This window comes from Crocodylus porosus, unplaced genomic scaffold, assembly GCF_001723895.1.
Source record: "Crocodylus porosus isolate Cpor-Errol unplaced genomic scaffold, CroPor_comp1, whole genome shotgun sequence".
In the NCBI taxonomy this organism is placed as follows: Eukaryota; Metazoa; Chordata; order Crocodylia; family Crocodylidae; genus Crocodylus; species Crocodylus porosus.
Genome location: NW_017728914.1, coordinates 19,000,904 through 19,020,076, shown reverse-complemented (window position 1 = coordinate 19,020,076; position 19,173 = coordinate 19,000,904). Strand labels below are relative to the sequence as shown.

General features: G+C 50.7%; 1 protein-coding gene across 4 annotated transcripts in view; it reads left to right on the top strand.

The window, feature by feature from the left end:
- ARHGEF37 (Rho guanine nucleotide exchange factor 37) overlaps positions 1–17,966 on the top strand; it is a 40,743-nt gene extending 22,777 nt beyond the window's left edge. For 2 of the 4 annotated variants that reach the window (XM_019534913.1, XM_019534912.1), the window contains exons 2-13: positions 2,175–2,398; positions 4,502–4,622; positions 5,474–5,621; positions 7,799–7,998; positions 9,065–9,195; positions 11,286–11,390; positions 13,393–13,503; positions 13,844–14,173; positions 14,848–14,976; positions 15,421–15,616; positions 16,495–16,667; positions 17,324–17,966. In XM_019534913.1, coding sequence (XP_019390458.1) covers positions 2,189–2,398; positions 4,502–4,622; positions 5,474–5,621; positions 7,799–7,998; positions 9,065–9,195; positions 11,286–11,390; positions 13,393–13,503; positions 13,844–14,173; positions 14,848–14,976; positions 15,421–15,616; positions 16,495–16,667; positions 17,324–17,557 — 2,088 coding nt within the window. In that variant the 5' untranslated portion in view covers positions 2,175–2,188 and the 3' untranslated portion in view covers positions 17,558–17,966. Of the gene's footprint in view, positions 1–876; positions 914–1,884; positions 2,399–4,501; positions 4,623–5,473; positions 5,622–7,798; positions 7,999–9,064; positions 9,196–11,285; positions 11,391–13,392; positions 13,504–13,843; positions 14,174–14,847; positions 14,977–15,420; positions 15,617–16,494; positions 16,668–17,323 lie in introns of all 4 variants that reach the window. The other 2 variants (XM_019534914.1, XM_019534911.1) reach the window with 2 other exon arrangements.
- The last annotated feature ends 1,207 nt before the right edge of the window (positions 17,967–19,173 follow it).

Genomic DNA, 19,173 nt, shown 5'->3' with positions numbered 1-19,173 from the left:
TGCATCAGCAGCATTAAGTCACTCCACAGGCCCTGTGGTGTGATGTGATGTGATACAAGGAAAGTTGTGGGGAACCAGGTGATCTGGAGATGAGGAAATGAAGGGGGCATTTTATAACAGTCTTCAAGTTAAAAAAAGGTTGTTACAAAGAGGATGACAATCAGCTGTTCCTCTGTTGCAGCAACAGCCCTAATGTAGTGGGGAACTGGCAAAGGAAGGGATATCAAATGCTGGTTAGACAGATGAATTAAAAAAAATCTTCCACAGTTGCATCCAAATGAAGCACAAATAAGAACCCCCAGCAAAACAGAAATTGCACCTTTAAAAATAGGAGGGGTGACTGAGAGTACTGAGGACTTACTGTTCTTCTAGTTTAATTTTTCTTCTTAATCTTTCCCAAACACAGGCTGTTATCAGGGCTGCATTTCTTTTTCAAGCAGTTGGGTAGATTTGAAGTGGCAGTAAGCTGAATTATTCAGCTCTGGGGCCTCTTTGAGTTGGGTGCATTGAAAACACCCCCGAGAAGCGCATTGCATCACAGCAGTAACAATTTCAGTTTCCACAGCACCTCTGCTATCCTGCCCTCATTCTTCCCCTGTTCCTGTTCTGGAGGAGGATCACCTGGCAGGTGCCCCTCCACTTTGGCTCCCATGCCTCGTTTGTTGTTTGAAAGCTCTTTAGGAGTCTGGGCTAGGACCAGCTGTTCTGTGCAGCAGGGCTCCCTGCTTATCCTATTCAAGGTTCCCACCCAGTGGAGAATTAGAGTGTTTTGTCTTTGCTAGGCTGATTGCTATTTCTTCCTCCTCAGCTTCCAAATGAGCTAAGCACAGGAAGGAAATTGCATGAGTTAACTTTATTTATTCTTGTTCTCTGCAGGCAGGGAGGAAACCAAGCAGGCACATCCATGTAAAAGGCATGTACCTTGCTAATGACAATACTACTCTTTCTAGTTTCTGTAACAAACCAACCTGATACCCCATGCCACAGCATGGCCTGTGCTAGCGTCGGATCCAAAGGTCCTTGCAGTCAGTGGAAAGAATGCTAATAAGCTTGGATAAGGCTGTGGAGCAGCAGGCAGGATTCCAGCTGATTAAAGTGGAATTAGAAGCAGTGTTAATGACGACCCTGATCCAAAAGGAATGTACACAAAGGCAGCAAGGTGGAAGAGCAGCCCAATCACCTGTGTCACTGATGGGAGCCATCCTAGATTCCTGGGCCCAGTTTTGAAAGCAGCTTTAGCACTTGCTTGCAAACAAATACCCTAATTCAGTGGAGGCCAACATTTTTGGCTGGGGAGCCACAAATGTTAGTCCTGCCTATTTCCCCAAATCTCTGATCCCTTTTCTGTGCCCAAGCTGCTGCTCTGCTTTCTGCTCCCAGCCCTGTGCTCTCTGCCTGATCTGCTACTCTGCATTATGCTTCCTTTCCTATGCTCTCTGCCCTGTGTATGGCTTTGCTTCCTGATTCCTGCCCTCATCTGCCCCTGTGCTGCCTGTCCCCTTCTTGATCTACTGTGTGCCATACTCAGAGGCTGCCCGAGCCACTGGTGGCACTTGTGCAACATGCTGGTCACCCCGAGCTAATTTTTGCATACATATCTACTGCTGTTTCTCCTGCAGATTAGATCATTGTGTTTGTGCATACAGCAAATAAGTATACAGCACATGTATGTGCATTTACCATCTTTATGCAAGCAGACATCATAACTGTGTGCCTAGTTGAGGCGAGTCCTGGCTTGCACAGCTTGAGTGCCTAGCATAACTGAAAACCTGGCCCTGGAGATCAATAAAATTCATATTTTAGGACTGCAACTGTTTCCATGTCCTTTTATGCTCATTTGCTGCAACTAGCAATGTTTTTTTTTCCTCCTTTTTCTTCTCCCAGCTTTGCCAAGAATCCTGAAAAGATAAATCCTTTATACATCATATTGGAATGTGGAGTATCATGATATCGCCCAAAGAATAACCCAAGCATTATCTGTACACTAGACTGAGACTGCACTGGACTGATACCCAAACTGGGCTGTTGGACTTCTGGTTACTGCCAGTCTCGACTAGACACAGAGTGGGTCCCACTGAATCAAAGAGCCTTCCCTCAGTGAAGTCTTGCCTAAACCTGCTGAGATGACTCAGTTGGAGAACTGCTCTAACCCTGTCCCCCTCCATGTCCCTTAGAGCCTGCTGCTGACATGGCAAGCTCCGGCAGTGATGAGCCTCCAGCTACAGAGCCAGAGATACCAGGGGCTGAATGCTCCATCTATGAAGAGGTGATGTGGCTTGATAAAACAGAGCAGAACCAAAGACTGGCAGTGGAAGAGCTGATCAAGACAGAGGCCAGCTATGTCCACAACATCCAGCTGTGTGTGTCGGATATACGGGCCCACCTCCAGCAAAAGCAGGTGAGACAACAGAGAGGCCAGATAATGATCAGGAAATGTTCTGCTGGTGTCAAAGTGAAGTGATGTCTGCCAGTCACCACAGTCTGTTTCACCAGTTTCATGAAATCATGGAGATGCTAAATGACTAGGGCACAGATCTATCACATAAAACAAGGGTTGTCATCCAGGGGTACATGTACCCCCAGGGGTAGTTAAAAAGGTTGTAGGGGGTACACATGGGCAGGCAGGGACAAACTGGCACCAGGTGGCAGCATCTCCCCTGGGGAGGGGGGAGGGACATGCAGGGTACCACTGGCACCACGCTCCTTCCCTCCCCTCACACCAGCTTGCTTTCCTGATTGGCTGCTACAGGCGGAGGAAGAAAAAAATTTGAGGTGGGGGGGCACTGAGTGCATGCGCCCCCCCCAGCAGGTAAGTCTGCAGGGAAAGGGGAAAGGAGGGCTGGGGATGGGGCTGGCGCAGGCAGGCGGGGCAGGCTGAGGTAGGCCGGAGTGCAGGAAGGAATTGTGGCTTGTCCAGGGAGCACAGGGAGTGGGGGTGGCTCTGACCACTGCACATGATCCGGGAGGGCATGGGAGGCTTGTGCTGCTAGATCTGCGCAGGGCAGGGCAGGCTGCCATTGTGGGCTGGGGCTAGGGCAGCGACAGACTCTTCCCAGCGGGGGCTGGGCTGTGCTGTGCTTGGGGGGAGTGGCAGTGGCACTAGGGGGCAGGGTTGGGGGCCTGTGGTGAATTCTGAGGTGGCTGCAGCCCCCCACTCCCAGTACTGCCAACACCTGCCCCGAGCACAGCCCGGCCCAGGCCACCCTTGCTGGGAAGAGCCCAGTGCCCCCCCAGTCCCAGCTCACAGCAACAGCCTGCCCTGCCCTGTGCAGATCCGGTAGCACACCCCTCCCCTCCCCCGCACGTGCCCTACTGGGGTTCGCATAGCAGCAGGAGCTGCTCCCCCCAGACGAGCTGCTCATGGCTCAGTCGTGTGTCCTGCCCCACCCCAGCTGGGCAGTACCTGCCCCTCCCCTGGCCCCAGCCCCAGCCCCACTCCCCCCCCCTGCTGCAGCTGGACTGCCTTGCAGCCCTACCTCTGCCCCGCATTTTGCGGGGCTAAGCCCTGTTAGTCCCCCTCCACCTTCCACTGCCTATAAGGGTTAGACTTGTTAAAAAAGGTTGAAAACCCTAATATAACACACACAAAGGCCCTTTAAGCAGCCTCTTCCACAGCAGACAAAGCAGACATGTGCCTAACCAGTTCTGGAAGATTGATGTCCAAGCCCAAAGGAACCCACCCCCTTCCTAAACGTGTGCCCTTGGTTGGCCTAAAACCCTTCCAAGCCTGATGCATGAAGAATGACAGTCATCCCAGTGGAGTTTTGCCCCATTAAATTATGCTACAACACCAAGCAACAAATCTCCCCAAACTACCCCTGGCTGCTCTCATGAGCACAGACATTCGGTGATGTGCACACAATACACATCTCTGTGCAAACTGTGAACGAGCACATGTGGCTTTGATTCCTGGCTCTGCAGCTGTGGTGCTTGGGTATAGGTAAGGGAAAGCCAAGGAGACAGTGTGCTCAGGCTAGAATATTTTTAACAAAACCTGCTATTTTGTCTGAACCAAGCAGCTGTGTAAAAATGTATTGCCTTTGGTCTGAGAGGCAAAGATGTTTGTGGGCAATGTCTTTGATTGGACCAATAGCATGGTTGGGATGGACTTACACAGGCATTTGAATTCAAGGCATCCTTCTCCAGGTCACTTGCCTTGGCTTTGATGGCGACTTTGTTCCTGCAGCAGAACAATGAGAGAGAGAAGGATTCTCAACAACCTGGCACAGTGTCATGGGATGTGGGAGGCTCCATTTCAAGTCTCTGCCCCACAGCAGGTGGAGCTTGTGGTCTGAAGTTCTCTGGTTGTTGCAAGGCCCCATTTTTATTCCTTAGGAGAAGAGGGCTCAGTTTTGATACTCTGGGATGCCGAATCACCTTTTTCCATCCAGCCAGTCCTAAGAGGCTATCCTGAAGGGCACTCACCCCACCTGCCTGTCAGCTCCAGACTGTGCTTCCCTTTTAGGAATGAGTTCATGCTGATGACTCATTTTCCTTTCAGCTGCCTGATCTGGACCTGGAAGGGCTTTTCTCAAACATTGATGATATCCTGCATGTCTCCAGATGTTTCCTGAAAAGGCTGGAGGCTGCAGTCAGCCACACTGAGCAGCTGAACCAGATCAGTAAGTGTGAAGGTGGCAGTGACATCCCATGTGCCATCCTGAGACTAAACAGACACTCCAGGTCCCAACAGCAGCAGCAGGGGGAAGAGGGCTGGCTTCATCCGAGCAGCCACAGTCCATCTCCTGCCCTCCCCACCTTACACACACACACTTTCCTCAGCACTCTTGCTCCTCAATATTAAGTGTGGCAGAGCTAATGTGATTCTGGCAGCCTCCACCAATAGCGTGTCCCTCTGGAGCAAGCTCCATGCCACTCACCAGAGTCCACCTGCTTCTCCCTAAAATCCAGAGCCAGATGGGAAGGGATTGCTGTGTCCTGTGTATTAAACACCACCATCTATTCAATTAACTCCATGAAATCATGGAGACATTAACCCTGCAGGACACAAACCACATCACATAGGAGATCAGCCCTGCCCTAGCCATGGAAATGAGGAAAAACCAGAGGAAGGAGTGACATTGCCCAGTCAGAAAGGGCCTGAGGGGCAGTGATGTGTGTTGTTGAGTCATACCTGGCAAGTGGCAGGCCTAGTGCCATTTTGTCGTTTGCTCAGGTCCCCACAACCTAATTTCCAGCCTGTTGGGGGAGGAGGGGAAGGCTTTCTGAACTCCCTCCATTACTCTTTTAGAGAACGAGGAGACCTCCAGCCCACTCCAAGTTCAAAGGCACTGTGTGCTTTCTCTATACTGTCCCTGGCTGGTGGGCCTAAACTTTAGCTGAGAGATTACCTGGGTCACCAGGTCCACTCTGTCTTTCCCTTCTCTTTGACTCTGCCCCCAAGGAGACTGATTATTACATGGCACCATGAGAGGGACCAGCTTTCTACCACTACTCTCTCTCTCTGCACCAGGTGCCGTGTTTCAGGAGTTCAAGGAAAAGCTAGAGAGTGTCTATAAGGTCTACTGTGCCAGCTACGAGCAGGCCCTGTTGCTTGTGGAAAGTTATAGGAAAGACCCTCGGTTGCAGCAGGAGATCCTAGACACCCTGAATACAATGGTGTAAGTAGTTGTTCCTGAGAAGAAGGCTCAGCGCTGTGCACTGGTGGTCGCTGATGGACAGAACATGGAAGCACACTGCTTTCATGCAGCCAGCTGGATGTCCCTGTCCTCTTAATAGATGGTCCCTGAAGAAGCGGCTGGGAGTGGGGGATGCCTTCAACCAGCTGGGTCATATATCATGAAATGAGGGTTGGCAACCACCTTCATGCCATGACCTCATTTAGCCCCTTGATGTCCTGCTCTGAGTCCCAGAATCCTGGATGCTAGTTGCTGTGGGGCTCAGTAGGAGGCACAGTAGGAACTGGTTTGTGATTTATGGGGTATTCCCAGCACCTGCAGAAGACCTTGCTGAATGAGATCGAATCAGACATTCTGCTTCAGTGTGAGAGCTGAGATAAGGGATGGAGATGACTTGTGGCCATCTTAGGCACAAGGGGGAGATGGCTTGTGGCCACCTCAGGCAGCTGTTGAGGCTGCCGTGGGAGGCAGAGACCTAGCCCTTGAGGAGCATGGCCCCTGCAACTAGCAGAGGTGAACCAGAGCAGAGACTGATTTGGGGTTCCTCTCAGGGGAGCTGGCTGCTCACACCCAGGGTTGAGAGTGGAGATTGGGACTTCTTTCCTGTCCGTGGTTGTGGGGAGCAGTGAAGGTCAAGAGGCAGAGCAGGCACCCCAGTAATTCACATCCCTGCCAGGTCGGGTAGGAACAGCAGGCAACCTGCCCAGGGGCTGAAGAGGCAACACCAAGGTGTGAGGGGCAGCCCTATGGCTCTGCACTGCCTTGGGGCACTCAGCTCTACTCTGCACATTGAGCCCAGCCTGATGGACAGCTGAGCTCCTGAGTGGGGGGCAACAGAATCTCTCCTCTCTTGCCCGCCCCCCACTTCCCCCGGCTGAGTAGGGAGCAGCAGTGACAGGCTCCAGGGGGAGACGCACCTTACTCCTGCTGGGCAGCAAGGGACCCTAGGATAAAAGAGGGAGAAGAAGTCCTTGGCGGGGGTGCATGGGCTTTTAGGGGCTATCCCTCTTCCCTCCAATAAGTGTGCAGATTGCAGTGAGTTAATTTGCCAGGAAGGAAGGGTCAGAAACACATGCCCATGCATCATGCTGCACTTGCTCTGGACTGGAGCTTTGTCCTTGTGTTAGATCCTCAACTCAACTGTCTAGACTTGGAGCGTTGTAAAGGCTGATGACTGACAGCATCCACAGCCCACACCTGCTCCCTGCTTCTGGCCAGCCAACAGGAAAGCATCACTGGCAGGCAGAATTGATGGGAAGATACCTTCCGGCCCCTGTATGCCCTGGGGGCAGGAGTGGATTGCTGTGGACCTGCCAGCTCCTATTAGCTAGGTCATCAATGGGTCCTGATGCTTAGGAGTGCAGTGGTGGATGAGGAGGAGCTGTGTGGGTTCTTATGCCTCTTGGAGAGCAACAGGTAAGGCATGTCCTAAATGAAGAGTGCCCACCATCCTGCAGGAGGAACCTGGATGCTGTCAACCTGCTACAGCCTTCATGCTGCTAACAGCAACTACTCACAGACTAGACTGCCCGTCTCTCTGTCCCAAAACAAGAATCAGTCCTGGGGTCTATGAGTTAAACAAATGTGGCACTGTTCAATGAGGCGAGGATGTCAGGCTGTGACTGGCAGTATCCTTTGGGTTGCTTGCTCTCTGCAGCTGGCATAGAGTCATCTCAGTGTCTTAGCATAGGGTGACAGCTGACGTCCTCTGCCTGCAGCCGAAAGCTGAAGTTAGGGCTTCATAGCTGAGAAATCCCCAGCATGGAAAAACAACCTCCCCCAAACAGGAGGAAAGCTACAAAGCCCCATTGTTGTCAGGGAGCTAGAGAGAGGAAGAGGTGCCGATTTATAGCAGCTGGGGATCTGGCTGTGGATTTGCAAAGGAATGGGAAACAAGGGCAGCCTGCTTATGATGTCTGTGGAGGAACGTGACCTCCGTGCAAGGGGATCATTCAGGATGGAGTGGGATGGAGGACATAATCCACATTCCATATCGATTTGGAGGGGGGATTTATCCATTTAATCCTGAGTCTGAGGCCACTTTGCCTGCCAGACCCCCTTCATGACTCTGCATGTTAGAGCTCTCTCACTCAGCAGTGGAAAGGCAGAAAGGCTCAGAGCCCTCCCACAGCTAAACACACTATTCACCTCATTTGCAGACCTTACACTGGTGCTTCAGACCTGAGCTTCTTCCTGGTAATGCCAGTCCAGCGGGTCACCAAGTATGCACTGTTGCTGCAGAAGATCCTGGAGAACACATCACCCAGTGATGGTGCCTACCCTGCCCTGCAGAGCGCAACCAATGCCATGCTGGAGGTCAGCGCCAACATCAATGAGTACAAAAGGCGCAAGGAAGTAGGTGAGTGAGAATCGGTGAAATGGAGGCATACCCAGGGTGACTTTGGGTCTTAAAGCCTGAGATAAGTAGAATCACCTCCATTTGCTCTCTTATAAGCCCCGCAGAAACCATTTTTGAGTTTGGCTTTAATTCAAAGTGAACTAATACTTCCTTTCAACCTTCATCTTGTTTGTCTAGTTAGAGTGCAGGAGTCCTCTCTTTTACAGTACAGCCACATAGTGCCCAGCCCAATGGGGCCTTGATCTCAACTAGAGCTTGTAGGCACTGCTGTTGCACTATTACTATTACTACTACTAATTGAAAGCAAGTTCTGCAGCGTAGTGCTGGTGGGTGAGAATCAGAAAGTAAAACCAATGGGTTGTGTTTCATTCTCAGAGCTTAGAGGTGACACAGGCAAAAGGAACTGGTGATTTTCAATGAGACAAAATAAATCAGCATTTCAAAAAACCCATTTTAAAATAATTTTTTTCAGCTAAGAAATTAACCTTCATGTGTTTCAGCAGTGCCTAGCCCTCTCCCATCAGTATCAGTTCTAGATTTGGTCAAGAGGCAGCTTTTAAACCATTGGCCTTTTGTGCCTGCCTTTGCTACTCTATTAATGGCTTAAGTTTTCTCACCCTTTCTGCTAATGAGGCAGATGAGGGTAAGGCACTGAAGTGCTTCCAGGCTTCTGGCAGTGGTTTTATTTTTACATTGCTTATTACTATTCCAAGTCTTCTTTAGCATTATTTATCTCACAGTAGCACTGAGGAACTCCTTGAAGAATCAGGGTCCCATGGATCTAGGCAGTGCATAAGCACTTGGGAACAGAGCTCATGGTGTAATTAAAATGAGACCAAGTAGTGCAGGTGATTAAGCACAGGAGGAAAGGAGACTCAGGCAGGTGCACAATGGAGTGAGCAGTTAGGTGACCAGCATCTTCAGCTGTGTTCCTCCATGCATATGAGGTAGCAGCGCCACATTTGCTGCCCACCCCCAGGACTAGAGTTGCTGTGGAGCCTTGGGGAAAGCAGTGACTTCTTGACCTGTTTATATCCCTCCCTTCTGTCCTGTTCACCGGAGGCAGCTTTCAAATACAACAAGGCTGAGCAGCTGACGCTACGGGAACGCTTCGCTCGGCTCAACACACACTCCATCGCCAAGAAGACCATGCGTCTGAGCCGGCTCTTGATGCATGAAGCTGGCATTGTGCCCAAGGTGAGGGCCCCACTCAGCTGCCAGGAACAGGACTGCATGTCTGTGTAGGTGATCTCACATCCCCGCAGCAGCAGACTTGGGGACCACTTTCTGAAAGCATCTTTTCCATATCTGAAACTTCAGTAGCCTACAAGGCTTAACATTGACCACAAGATATATTTGTAAATAGCATGTGCAAAACCTGGGTGACTGTAGCAGGGCCAGGACTCGGGGGTGACCCCTGATGGTCAAATGGCCACTGCCTCAGCCTGATTCTAGGTGCCCTCCCCTTTGGTCCTTCCTGCCACACCTTGATGGAATTGTTAGATTATGAAAGGGAAGCTGCCTGTTACTTCTAGAACAAGTCCTTGTCCTTTCTTCACCAGCAGATCCTCTCCTGGACCCCACTAACCTAAACCCAGTCTGTCTATAGTTGGGCCCTCCCAGCCTGTATGTGCCTCAAGGCACCCATTGCCCTAGGTGCGTATTAGGTGGCTCCAGCCACCTCTTACACCACACACATGCCTCACAGATGATACTCAGTCCTGCTGACACACGCCCCTCCTGGCCTATGGGCTTCCAGTCCTTACCTCTCATGAGCTATAAGTTCACTGGTCCCCCTTGGTGTCCAGCTGTGACTCCCAGTCTTTAACCTCTCTCTCTGGCCCTGGGCCTGCTCCTAGGCTAGCTGAGACTCCTGGGGTCCCCTGGCCTCATCAGTCTACAATTATAGCCCTTCAGAGCTTTTGGCCCATCTCTGGGCCCTGGCCCCACTCCTGGGCCAGTGAGACCTTCAGGCTCCCTGACTCTGCTAACACTTGCTCCCTCCTGGGCTATAAATCCCCAGACTCTCTGGCCCCTCTGTCCTTTCTGGGCCACCTGGGACTTCCTTGCCTCCCCTTAGTCCCTTCTACAAACAACCTGTTGTTTTCCCCAGCTCAGAGGTTACCCTGGTGCTTTGCTGCCAAGAGCTCCTCTTCCTGTGGCTCTCAGGGCTGGACTGCCTGACCCGCTCAGGGCCCAGGCTTATATGCTTCAAGCTCCGCCCCTTTCTGGTCAGGTGACTCTAACTGACTCCTGCCATACCTGCAAGCAGCTTCTCCTACTGCCTGCTTTCTCTTAAAGTGACAGGCATGCTAAGCACCTTGTCACAGTGACCCATGCTGAGATCATATGATCAACACTGACATATCCTGAGTATTAGTCTGGGAAGGTATTGTCACTGAAGCAGGGGGTTGGACTGGATGACTTTTGAGGTCTTTTCAAATCTTACAATTCTAGGCAAAACACAAAAAGAGTTGTTTAAAGAGGGTGGTGATCAACTGTCCTCCATGTCCCCAGGAGACAGAGCCTGAAGTAATGGGCTTAGCTTGCAACAAAAGAAATTTAGGTTGGATATTTGGAAGGATTTTCTAACTTTGAGGGTGGCGAAGCAGTGAAACAGACTGCCTAGAGGGGCTGTGAAAGCTCTATCATGGGAAGTGTCTGAGGAGAGGTTAGGCAAACATTCATCTGGGACAGTTTAGAAGTAGAGGCTCCTGCCTTGAGCAAGGGGTTGGACCAGATGATTTCCTGAGGGCTCTTCTAGCTCTCTATTTCTATGATTCCATGACATGTGCTCTATATTATCATATGAGCGATGACACAGCCTCTATGTGGCTCCCTGTGGTCATTGGTCCCCAATCAGAGGAATGCCTGGTGATCTGAGCTGAGTATTAAATTCACTTCTGTGATCCATTGGTCAGTGAAGACATGGAGCATGGTAGAGCCAACACCTTCAATCTCTGAGGACATGATTCTTCTAGTAGGCAGCTACTGATACATTCTTTCAAGGCTGTGGAAGGCCCTCCCATGCTCCAGCTCTACCCTACTGTCACCATCCCTGTATACTCAGGGTGAAACTGTGGACCTTTTGAAGTCCCACGGATTACAATAGGACCAGGATGTCCATCTCCAAGAACTTCCCACTAGCATCAGGCAGGCGTTCACTCCATTTTGTGTTGGAATCCAGTCCCTCCCATGCAGTCCATCCCCCAAACCTGCTCAGATTACTCAGTAGACTAATCTCCCCTCCAAGGGCCCTAATGTAACTTTCTCCTGTTGACTTGCAGACAGAAGACAAAGAGTACGATGATCTGGAAGACAAATTCCAGTGCCTGGCCTCAGGTGTGACCATGCTGAAGGAGAACATGGCCTCTTACCTGAACAATTTAGCGGTAAAATATACATGTACCGTAATGCCTAGGGTTAGAAACCCACAGGGGCAGCTTAGGCACAGCCGTTTCGGTTCCTTGTGGATCTTGGAAGGGTTTAAAGCCCACAGAAAGGAAGGAATTCTTTACTGGACTGAGAGGAATGAGATAAATTAATAGGAGGAAAACAACCTAAATATCTGGAAACACTCCTCATCAGTGAGACGTGATGTAGTTTCCTGGGGAGATGTGAAGGCCCATCCCTTGAGATTGGCAAAAGCCCTGCATTGGCCCCAGAGAGATGAGATCGGAGACTTCACCAGCAGCCAGGTAATGGATTGAGCGCCCAAGACACTAAGGGCATTTACAGATGTGCTCTGGGAGGTGGTGGGGGTGCTTTGATTAGCGAACTGCACTAATTAAAAGCACCTGAGCATCATATGTATCAGCATCCGCACACTGAAAAAACGGTGGCGGGGCACCTTGAACTAAAACTCCTTCAACATTTTTCAGTGTGGGAACACTGATACACACGATGCTGGAGCCTGCTGGAAAACTTTAATTCCTGTGCTCCAGCAGACTCAAGTGGTGTAGTCTGCTCTGGCGCACTGGATTTATGGCATGTCGATGCAGCCTCTATGCATGTATATAAGTGCCCTAAGCTCTGGCAGGGACATAGGCAGATGAGTGCAGGGATCAGATGCAGTTTCCCAGGAACCTGTAGAATCATCTGAGGAAAGAGCAGAGGGTCATGTCTCCCCACCTCCACCCAAGTAAAATCCTCTTGTATATGTAAATGAAAGCAAGGGACAATGCAATTCCTGTGGCAGCAGTGACCCAGACTTCCAATGCACCATTTGGCAGGCTGGCCACTCCTTGATCCCTTTGGTCTGAACACCTGCCTGTACTGTACCTGGGCCACCAGCAGAGACCTAAACCTCTGTTTGTACTATCCCAGCAGGGCAGCAGCATTTGCATAGGCGTTTCCCCAGGCTTCAAAAAGCAGTACACAAGTCTCCGATAGAACTCCTCTATGGTTCAGAGGCCAAAGATGCCTCCCCCTTCCACCTTCGTTCTTCCTGGCTCTGACCTTTTCAACAGCGACAAGAGTGTGATTCACCCCCTGGGATGTGAAGCCAGGAGCAGAGAGAAGGAGCTTAGATGTGATACTGTAGTCCTCAGCTCAGCCTGAGCCAGACTGGCGTTGAAATGTGATGGAGGGCTGCAGCACTGGGGAAGACACTGCCCTTCATGGGAAAGGTTGAATCAAACCCATTTTGAGCTCAGTTGTTCCCAGTAACTGTCCAGCTTCTCTCCCCTCCCACTAGTCACAGGTGCCCTGCCCTGGCAGGGATCCTAGGACAACTCCGTAGTGAGGAAAGACTCCGACAGCCACACTGCCACAGCTCCAGACACAGCACTCAAGACAGTGTCAAAGCATCTCCCATTGCACTGGGAAAGGGGAAGGTGCTGTAGCACTAGAAACTTGGCAGCAGGGTCTCAAAGTAGGAGGGAGGCTCTGGTTCTGGCTAGGCTGCTGGCAAGCACTGGACTGCGTACACTCGTGTGTCTTGGTGGGGGGTGGTTCTGCACGCTGCTTTGTGCACTTGGGAGAAAGACTCCTGAGCATAGATCAGCTTTCTGTCATGCCTCAGGGCAATATTGTGGGAATACTTGGTGCTGCCAGGTTCAGCACATTGGTATATGTTTTCCTAGGGAACACTAGCCTGAGTGCCCTGGGCAGTTGTTATGAGGGTTGGACAGCTGCTGTAGCTTTTAGCTTACAACCAGAGAGGACTGAAGGTTTGGGGGACCCATACCAAATGGGTGGGATTTGCAAATGGCTATAAGGGTCTTATTCTGCCCTCTGTCCTGGAAGTGACCCCTTTGCAAGCATCTCTGTGGCCCTTGTCCTTCAAACCAGGTGGCTTTCAGGTTGCTCAGGAGAGGCTGATATGGCTCTAGGGATATCCCAGGCTTGGTTGCATACATACAATTTCTTAGCTCCATTTCTTGTCCACTTTAGGTGTTCCTCATTTCCAAACCACATGAGTGTGAGCTGGAAATTGAAGAGGGAGCTGTCCAGCAATATCGCCGCCTTTCAGGAAACCTGCACTTCACCATCTTCCCAGAGTTTGTGAGTATGTTTCATTTGCCCAGGTGTTGTGACATAGAGCTGTTTTTACCAGCTCACAGTGAGCAGTGAAGTGCAGGACTCTATCAGAATGTAAGATTGTGGAGCAAACCTGGCTATCTGATTTGCTTCCCCAAAAGCATTGCCTATTTTGTGCCTCAGCTTTTGGCAGACTTGGGGATTTCCCTTGTCTCACAGCTGCCTCCTGTGCAGGAGAAAGGAGCTCAGCTGCTGTAAGACTTGACAGACCTGAAGAGCAGAGGTTATTCTAGAGGCTCAGGCTGGTACACTGGGTTGCCTCTTGAGGATTTCACAGCAGTGCCTTTGGATTCTTGTCCCACAGAGGAGACGGCTGAACCAGGTGGTCTACCAACCACTCTGCAGCCTGACAGATGCTCTCAGGGGACCACATCAGCTGATCAAGAAGCGCCTAGACAAGCTGCTTGACTATGAGGAGATCCAGGAGCGGAAGAGTGAGACAGGCAGCGTGACCTATGATGAGGAAGCTGCTATGAACACCTACCTTGCCATCAATGCCCTGCTCATGTCTGAGCTCCCCAGGTTCAATCAGGTGGCCATGCAGTTGCTGGGGCAGATACTGCACTCGCTTGTAGCCCTTCAAAGGGAGTTGGCCAAGCAGGTGCTGGAAGAGACTACAAGGGAGTTGGCCCAGGTAATGGATGTTCTCCAGCTGTGTAGAGCTGGCGTGCAAGCATGATGTTCTCATGGTCATGAGTGTACAGCTGCCTCGCCCAGGCTTGCATGATGCAAGGCACCAGCTAGTTTCTCTCTCGGTAGTGGGCTGCCTCCCTGTCTCCCAGTCTCTATAACCCAAGGCACAGAAGATCACTTCATTTGCGCAGTTTTGTCTTCCCTCTTTCCTGGGAGGACTAGAGTGGTGGCCTCATTACTGCTCAGGGTAACTCTGCCACCTCACGGGCAGTTCCACAGAGCCACTTAGGAGAAGCATGATTTCCACTGCAGCAAGGCTTGGGGGTCTCAGTGGTGGACAAGTCCTCACTGCTGGTGGATGCTGTGCAAAAAGAACAAGAAGACAGCTCCCACCCTGATGAGTTCACCTGAGCAAACCAGAATGTCATTCATTCCAAAAAAGCTCTGGCAGGACAGGCGCTCTTGTAAGGCCCTAGAGTATCTCACTCTCAGACACTGGAAGTCTGAGAAGAGATACAGTTGATGGACAGAGGTTCTTTCAGGGCCTGTTCTTCTAAGACCCTTCCTTCTCCCTTTCCTTCTTCCCTCCTTTCGTTTCCACTCTTTTGGTGCATTTCTTTCTGTGTGCTCTTTCCCCATTGCTGCACTCTCTCACCCCAGGGTCTCTTTCCACAGCTGCCACACAGCCACCTTCCCCTCCCTACTTTCTGGAAGATGGTGGAAGACACATTATGCCAGTCTGGCACCCAGGTTCATGCCTTCTGCCAGAAGTTTGAGACAATCATGCCAAGCCCTGTGGTACAGGTAGGAGCTTGGAAAAAGGTCTCCCCCTGCCTCCCTTTCCCCTTCACCTTATCACACAGCTGATGAGATTGGATGTCTGAGTAGATACTCAGTGGTTCACAAGTTCACATGAACCACCCCTATTGGAAAGGAAGTGAAGCCAGAGACAGCTGGTTGCAGTTCCTTTGCATTAGCTGTGATAGTGGCTTTGACTCCTTGACAGTGGAGTCAAAGTTGAATCAGAAACCTTCCACCAAAAAAAGCCTGGTGTTTCTAGCTTTGCAGACCTGGCTTGGTACCCTGAGGCAGATCAGAAGTTTAACAGCAGCCCACAGGAGTTCCTACCCTGACCACTCACAGTGATGTAATAATACCACAGATGGGGGAAAATACCCAGGGAGGTGGGATCTCAAGCTGAGAAAGGCATTTCTGACTAAGTTCTGCTTGTATCTCATTCTCTATTAGTCTCTGAGCCCTGCGGAGGAGCGGAGGGTCCTTTCACTTGTGAGCAAACACAGTCCAGACAAGCTCTACCAAGTGATAAGCAACATCAGTGGCAGCAAAGACCTGGACCTGACCTTGCAGAGGGGACAGATTGTGGCTCTCTTGCATGGCATGGACACTAAGGGCAACACTAACAGATGGCTGGTGGATGCTGGAGGTATGTGAGGACTGCAGGGATCTCCTCCTTCCCTGGGACATTGAGAGCCCCTCCCCTCCCTAGGTCAGTTTTGAACAACAAGCAGGAGACCTGTGTTCTACCAATGTTCAGTGTTATGGGTGGATTAAATGTCCCAACAGAGGTTCTGTCCATGGGGAAGCAGGTGCTGCTCTGAGTCTGTGACGCATTTCTTTGCTTAGTGAACCCTTCTTCTCTGGGTGCTTGCCCTGCATCCCACTCTGGTGTATCACTCTGTGTCTGTGTCAACTGAAAGCTCTCTCATAATAATAAGCAACCCTAAGTTTAAGAGGAGTTGGCCTGACGGTGTGTGTGTGTATGCTGGGTGGTTTGCTTGAAAGCATTGCTGCTGAAGCTCACTGGGCAGATCCCAAGGTGCTGAGGGAGAGCAGATGGGTGCAGCCTCATGCTGTGTGCATCTCTCTCTTCCTGGACTTTGTGGATGAAACAGGAATGAGCAGTGACTCTCCCTTGCTTTTGCCAGACCCAAACCCACTCCTGGTTTTTCCCAGCAGTACTAGGTCTGCAATTAAATGACCCTGTATGTGATGCTCAGCTTTTCCCCACTAGCATTTGTGATGCCCCATGACCTGGGAAGAAGGGTTTTACCTGCCAACAGACATCTCTGGTGTCTTCCAGGGAGCAAGTTAAGCTTGGGTGCAATGACTCAAAATGCAGGTCAGGGCAGAGATGCATTGGCAGAGCTGTGTTACGCCAGGCCATGGCCAGCTACCCTTTTCTTGCTTCCCTAACCACACCCACAAAAGAGAAGTATTTCATCAGTAGCAAGTAGCCTATGCTTCCCCTATGATCTGGACCGATGGTGTTTTTCTTTCTGATGTAGTTTGTATGCCCTGCAGGTCCCCGAGGATATGTCCCTGCTGGAAAACTCCAACCCTATCACCCGGTCCAAAGTCAAAAGCCCAGGATGCAGACGCTGGCCCCAGATGACAGGACTGAGGAAAGACGACACTCTTACACCTTTTCCGAAGCTCCCAGGCCTCCGGTTCCCATTGTCACACCGGCTTCCCAGGTGGGTGTTGGAGACATAGCAGCAGCCTGTTTATTCATTAATAGATTCATAGCCTCTGCTTCTGTGCATGTATCTGCCCAAGTGCACATGCAAGCACACACAGCATGTACAGCTATACACCGGTACCTATGCATATGTGCCTGTGCATTACAGCTTCCAGAGGAGCTGGGATCTGATAACAGATTGGCTCAAGGCCCAGCTAGTTGGTATTCTCTTTCTGTCAGTAGTCACTGCCTGATGCTGCAGAAGAAAGGACTCTTTTTATCTCCTCCACTGATGTACAAATACTTCTACGTGCAGCTCTCTCACCTGGTGTAAAGAAAGGAAAGGCCCTCTGGGGAGCACAGAATGCTCAAAAGAATGAGATGTGGTTAATCCTTTGCATGTGCGACCACAAATACTCTGTCTGTAATGTTACACTACGCCTGAGCAAATCCTGGGTATAGCACTGAGCACCGAGCTCTTGGCTCACAGCAGACACGCTCATGTCCCAGGCACAGCATTTATCTCCCTGAAATCATCTGGCCTAGAGGGGTGAGGTTCTTGCAGGCCTACATAGCAGTCATCCTCCCCGTCCCCTCAGGCATGGCACATTCTACCCTTTGAGCCTTCTCTTCACTGAGGGCTTTCTATCTGTATCTTCTTGTCCTGTCCAGGTGGTCGCTGGTTTCTCGTTCGCAGCCAGGAGCCCCCAGGAGGTCAGCCTTCAGGTAGGGCAGCTGGTGGCAGTGCTGGAACCTCACGATAAGAAAGGCAGTAAGGACTGGAGCCTGGTGGAAGTTAATGGACAGAGGGGCTATGTTCCTTCCAGTTACCTGGTGATGGTCCCTCCATGGGAGCCACTGGGGTGGAGCTTGCCTGCTTGGTCTCCACCAACTCAGCAAACATAAAGGCAGTAGGGATGCTCAGATTCAGAACTGAGCTGTCCATCCCCCTGCTGACCTGGCTCCCCCCAGCGAGGCTTGCCGTGCAGGGAGGGGACCCGGGGAGTGATATGGCAGGGATATGGAATGGCCCACAGGGCTGAAAGCTCACCTAGGGGAAGGGAAGGACAAAAGCGGCTGCCTTAACGTTTTGCACAGTGACTTCATGAGCGTGAGTGTGTATGGGTGGGTGTGAGGATGTCTTATATGTTGTTGCCTATGAGGGGCTGAGTGGGTGTGTGTGATGTTGCATTGTTGTGTGTGTCCTCGTGTTTTCTTAAAAGCCATGAAGGGATGTTAAGAAATTGGATATTAGGAAAAACTTTCTCACTAGGAGGGTGGTGAAGCACTGGAACAGGTTACCCAGAGAGGTGGTGGCATCTCCATATTTGGAGGTTTTTGAGGCCCAGCTTGATCTAGTTGGGGCTGGTCCTGCGTTGAGCAGGGGGTTGGACTAGATGTGACCTCCTGAGGTCCCTCCCAACCCTCATTTTCTAGGATTCTTTGCGGGGGCGGGGTAGCAGTAGGAGAGGGGTCGTGTGGACTTCTGTCATGCTGGGACTTACTGAAATGAATAACAAGGAGAAAAGTGTAACACAGGAAAAGGAGACAGAACCAAGCCAGAAGGCAGATGAGCTTCAAGCAAGGGTGACTTACCTGACAGAAGGAGGCCTCCGAATTGGAAGCAAATCTGTTTGTCCTCACTGAGTGGTGTCTGCGAGGTTAGAGCATGATGGAGAGACCAAAGCACACCTCCTCAAAGCATCACCACAGCTGGCTCTAGCTCCTGCTCTTATGGCCACCTCAACAGAGAAACCAAGGATCAAAGCAAGCCATGGAGGTGCACGCAGAGCTGAGACGAGCTGGGCCAGGGAAAATCTGCCCAGCAGCTGCCTTTGCAGTCCTTGCTCAGTCTCCAGGGCTCCAGAGCCAACCCCTTTGACTAGCACTTTATATAGACAACATAGCAGCACCTGAATCTTTCTAAAGAGTATTAGCAGTGTGATCTAATGGACTGAGCACTGGCCTGGGACTCAAAAGACATTTTGGATTTATTCCCAGCTCATCTTGTGACCTTGGGCATAACAGATCCCCCATCTGTGTCTCAGTTTCCCCATCTTTAAAACTGTGATAATGCTACTGATCTTCTTAGTAAAGCACTTTTGGATCTATGGATGAAGAGTGCTGTATAAGAGCTGTATAAGAGCAGGGTATTACTGTTATTAATATTTAACATGGAATGATATCTTATGTGTCATCTATATAAATATACTCACAGAACAAACTCACCTGATCCATGGGGAATAAACTACTGTAAAATCCATTCAGGCAGTGTTGTTTTTGAAGTTCTGAACAAACATGCATGTGTGACCACAGATATGATGCTGAACAAAACAACATCATATAATGCTGAACAAAACATGCTCTGGAACATCAAAGCCTTAGGAGTACTCTGGAGAAAGGGGGCATACCATGCTTTTGACTCCAGCATTGGGTCGGGGTGTGTGCATATGGGGGTGGAGGTAAGTTGTCATGCTGCTAGCACGGCACAGACACTCCCAGTGAAGTTTATCATCATCAGC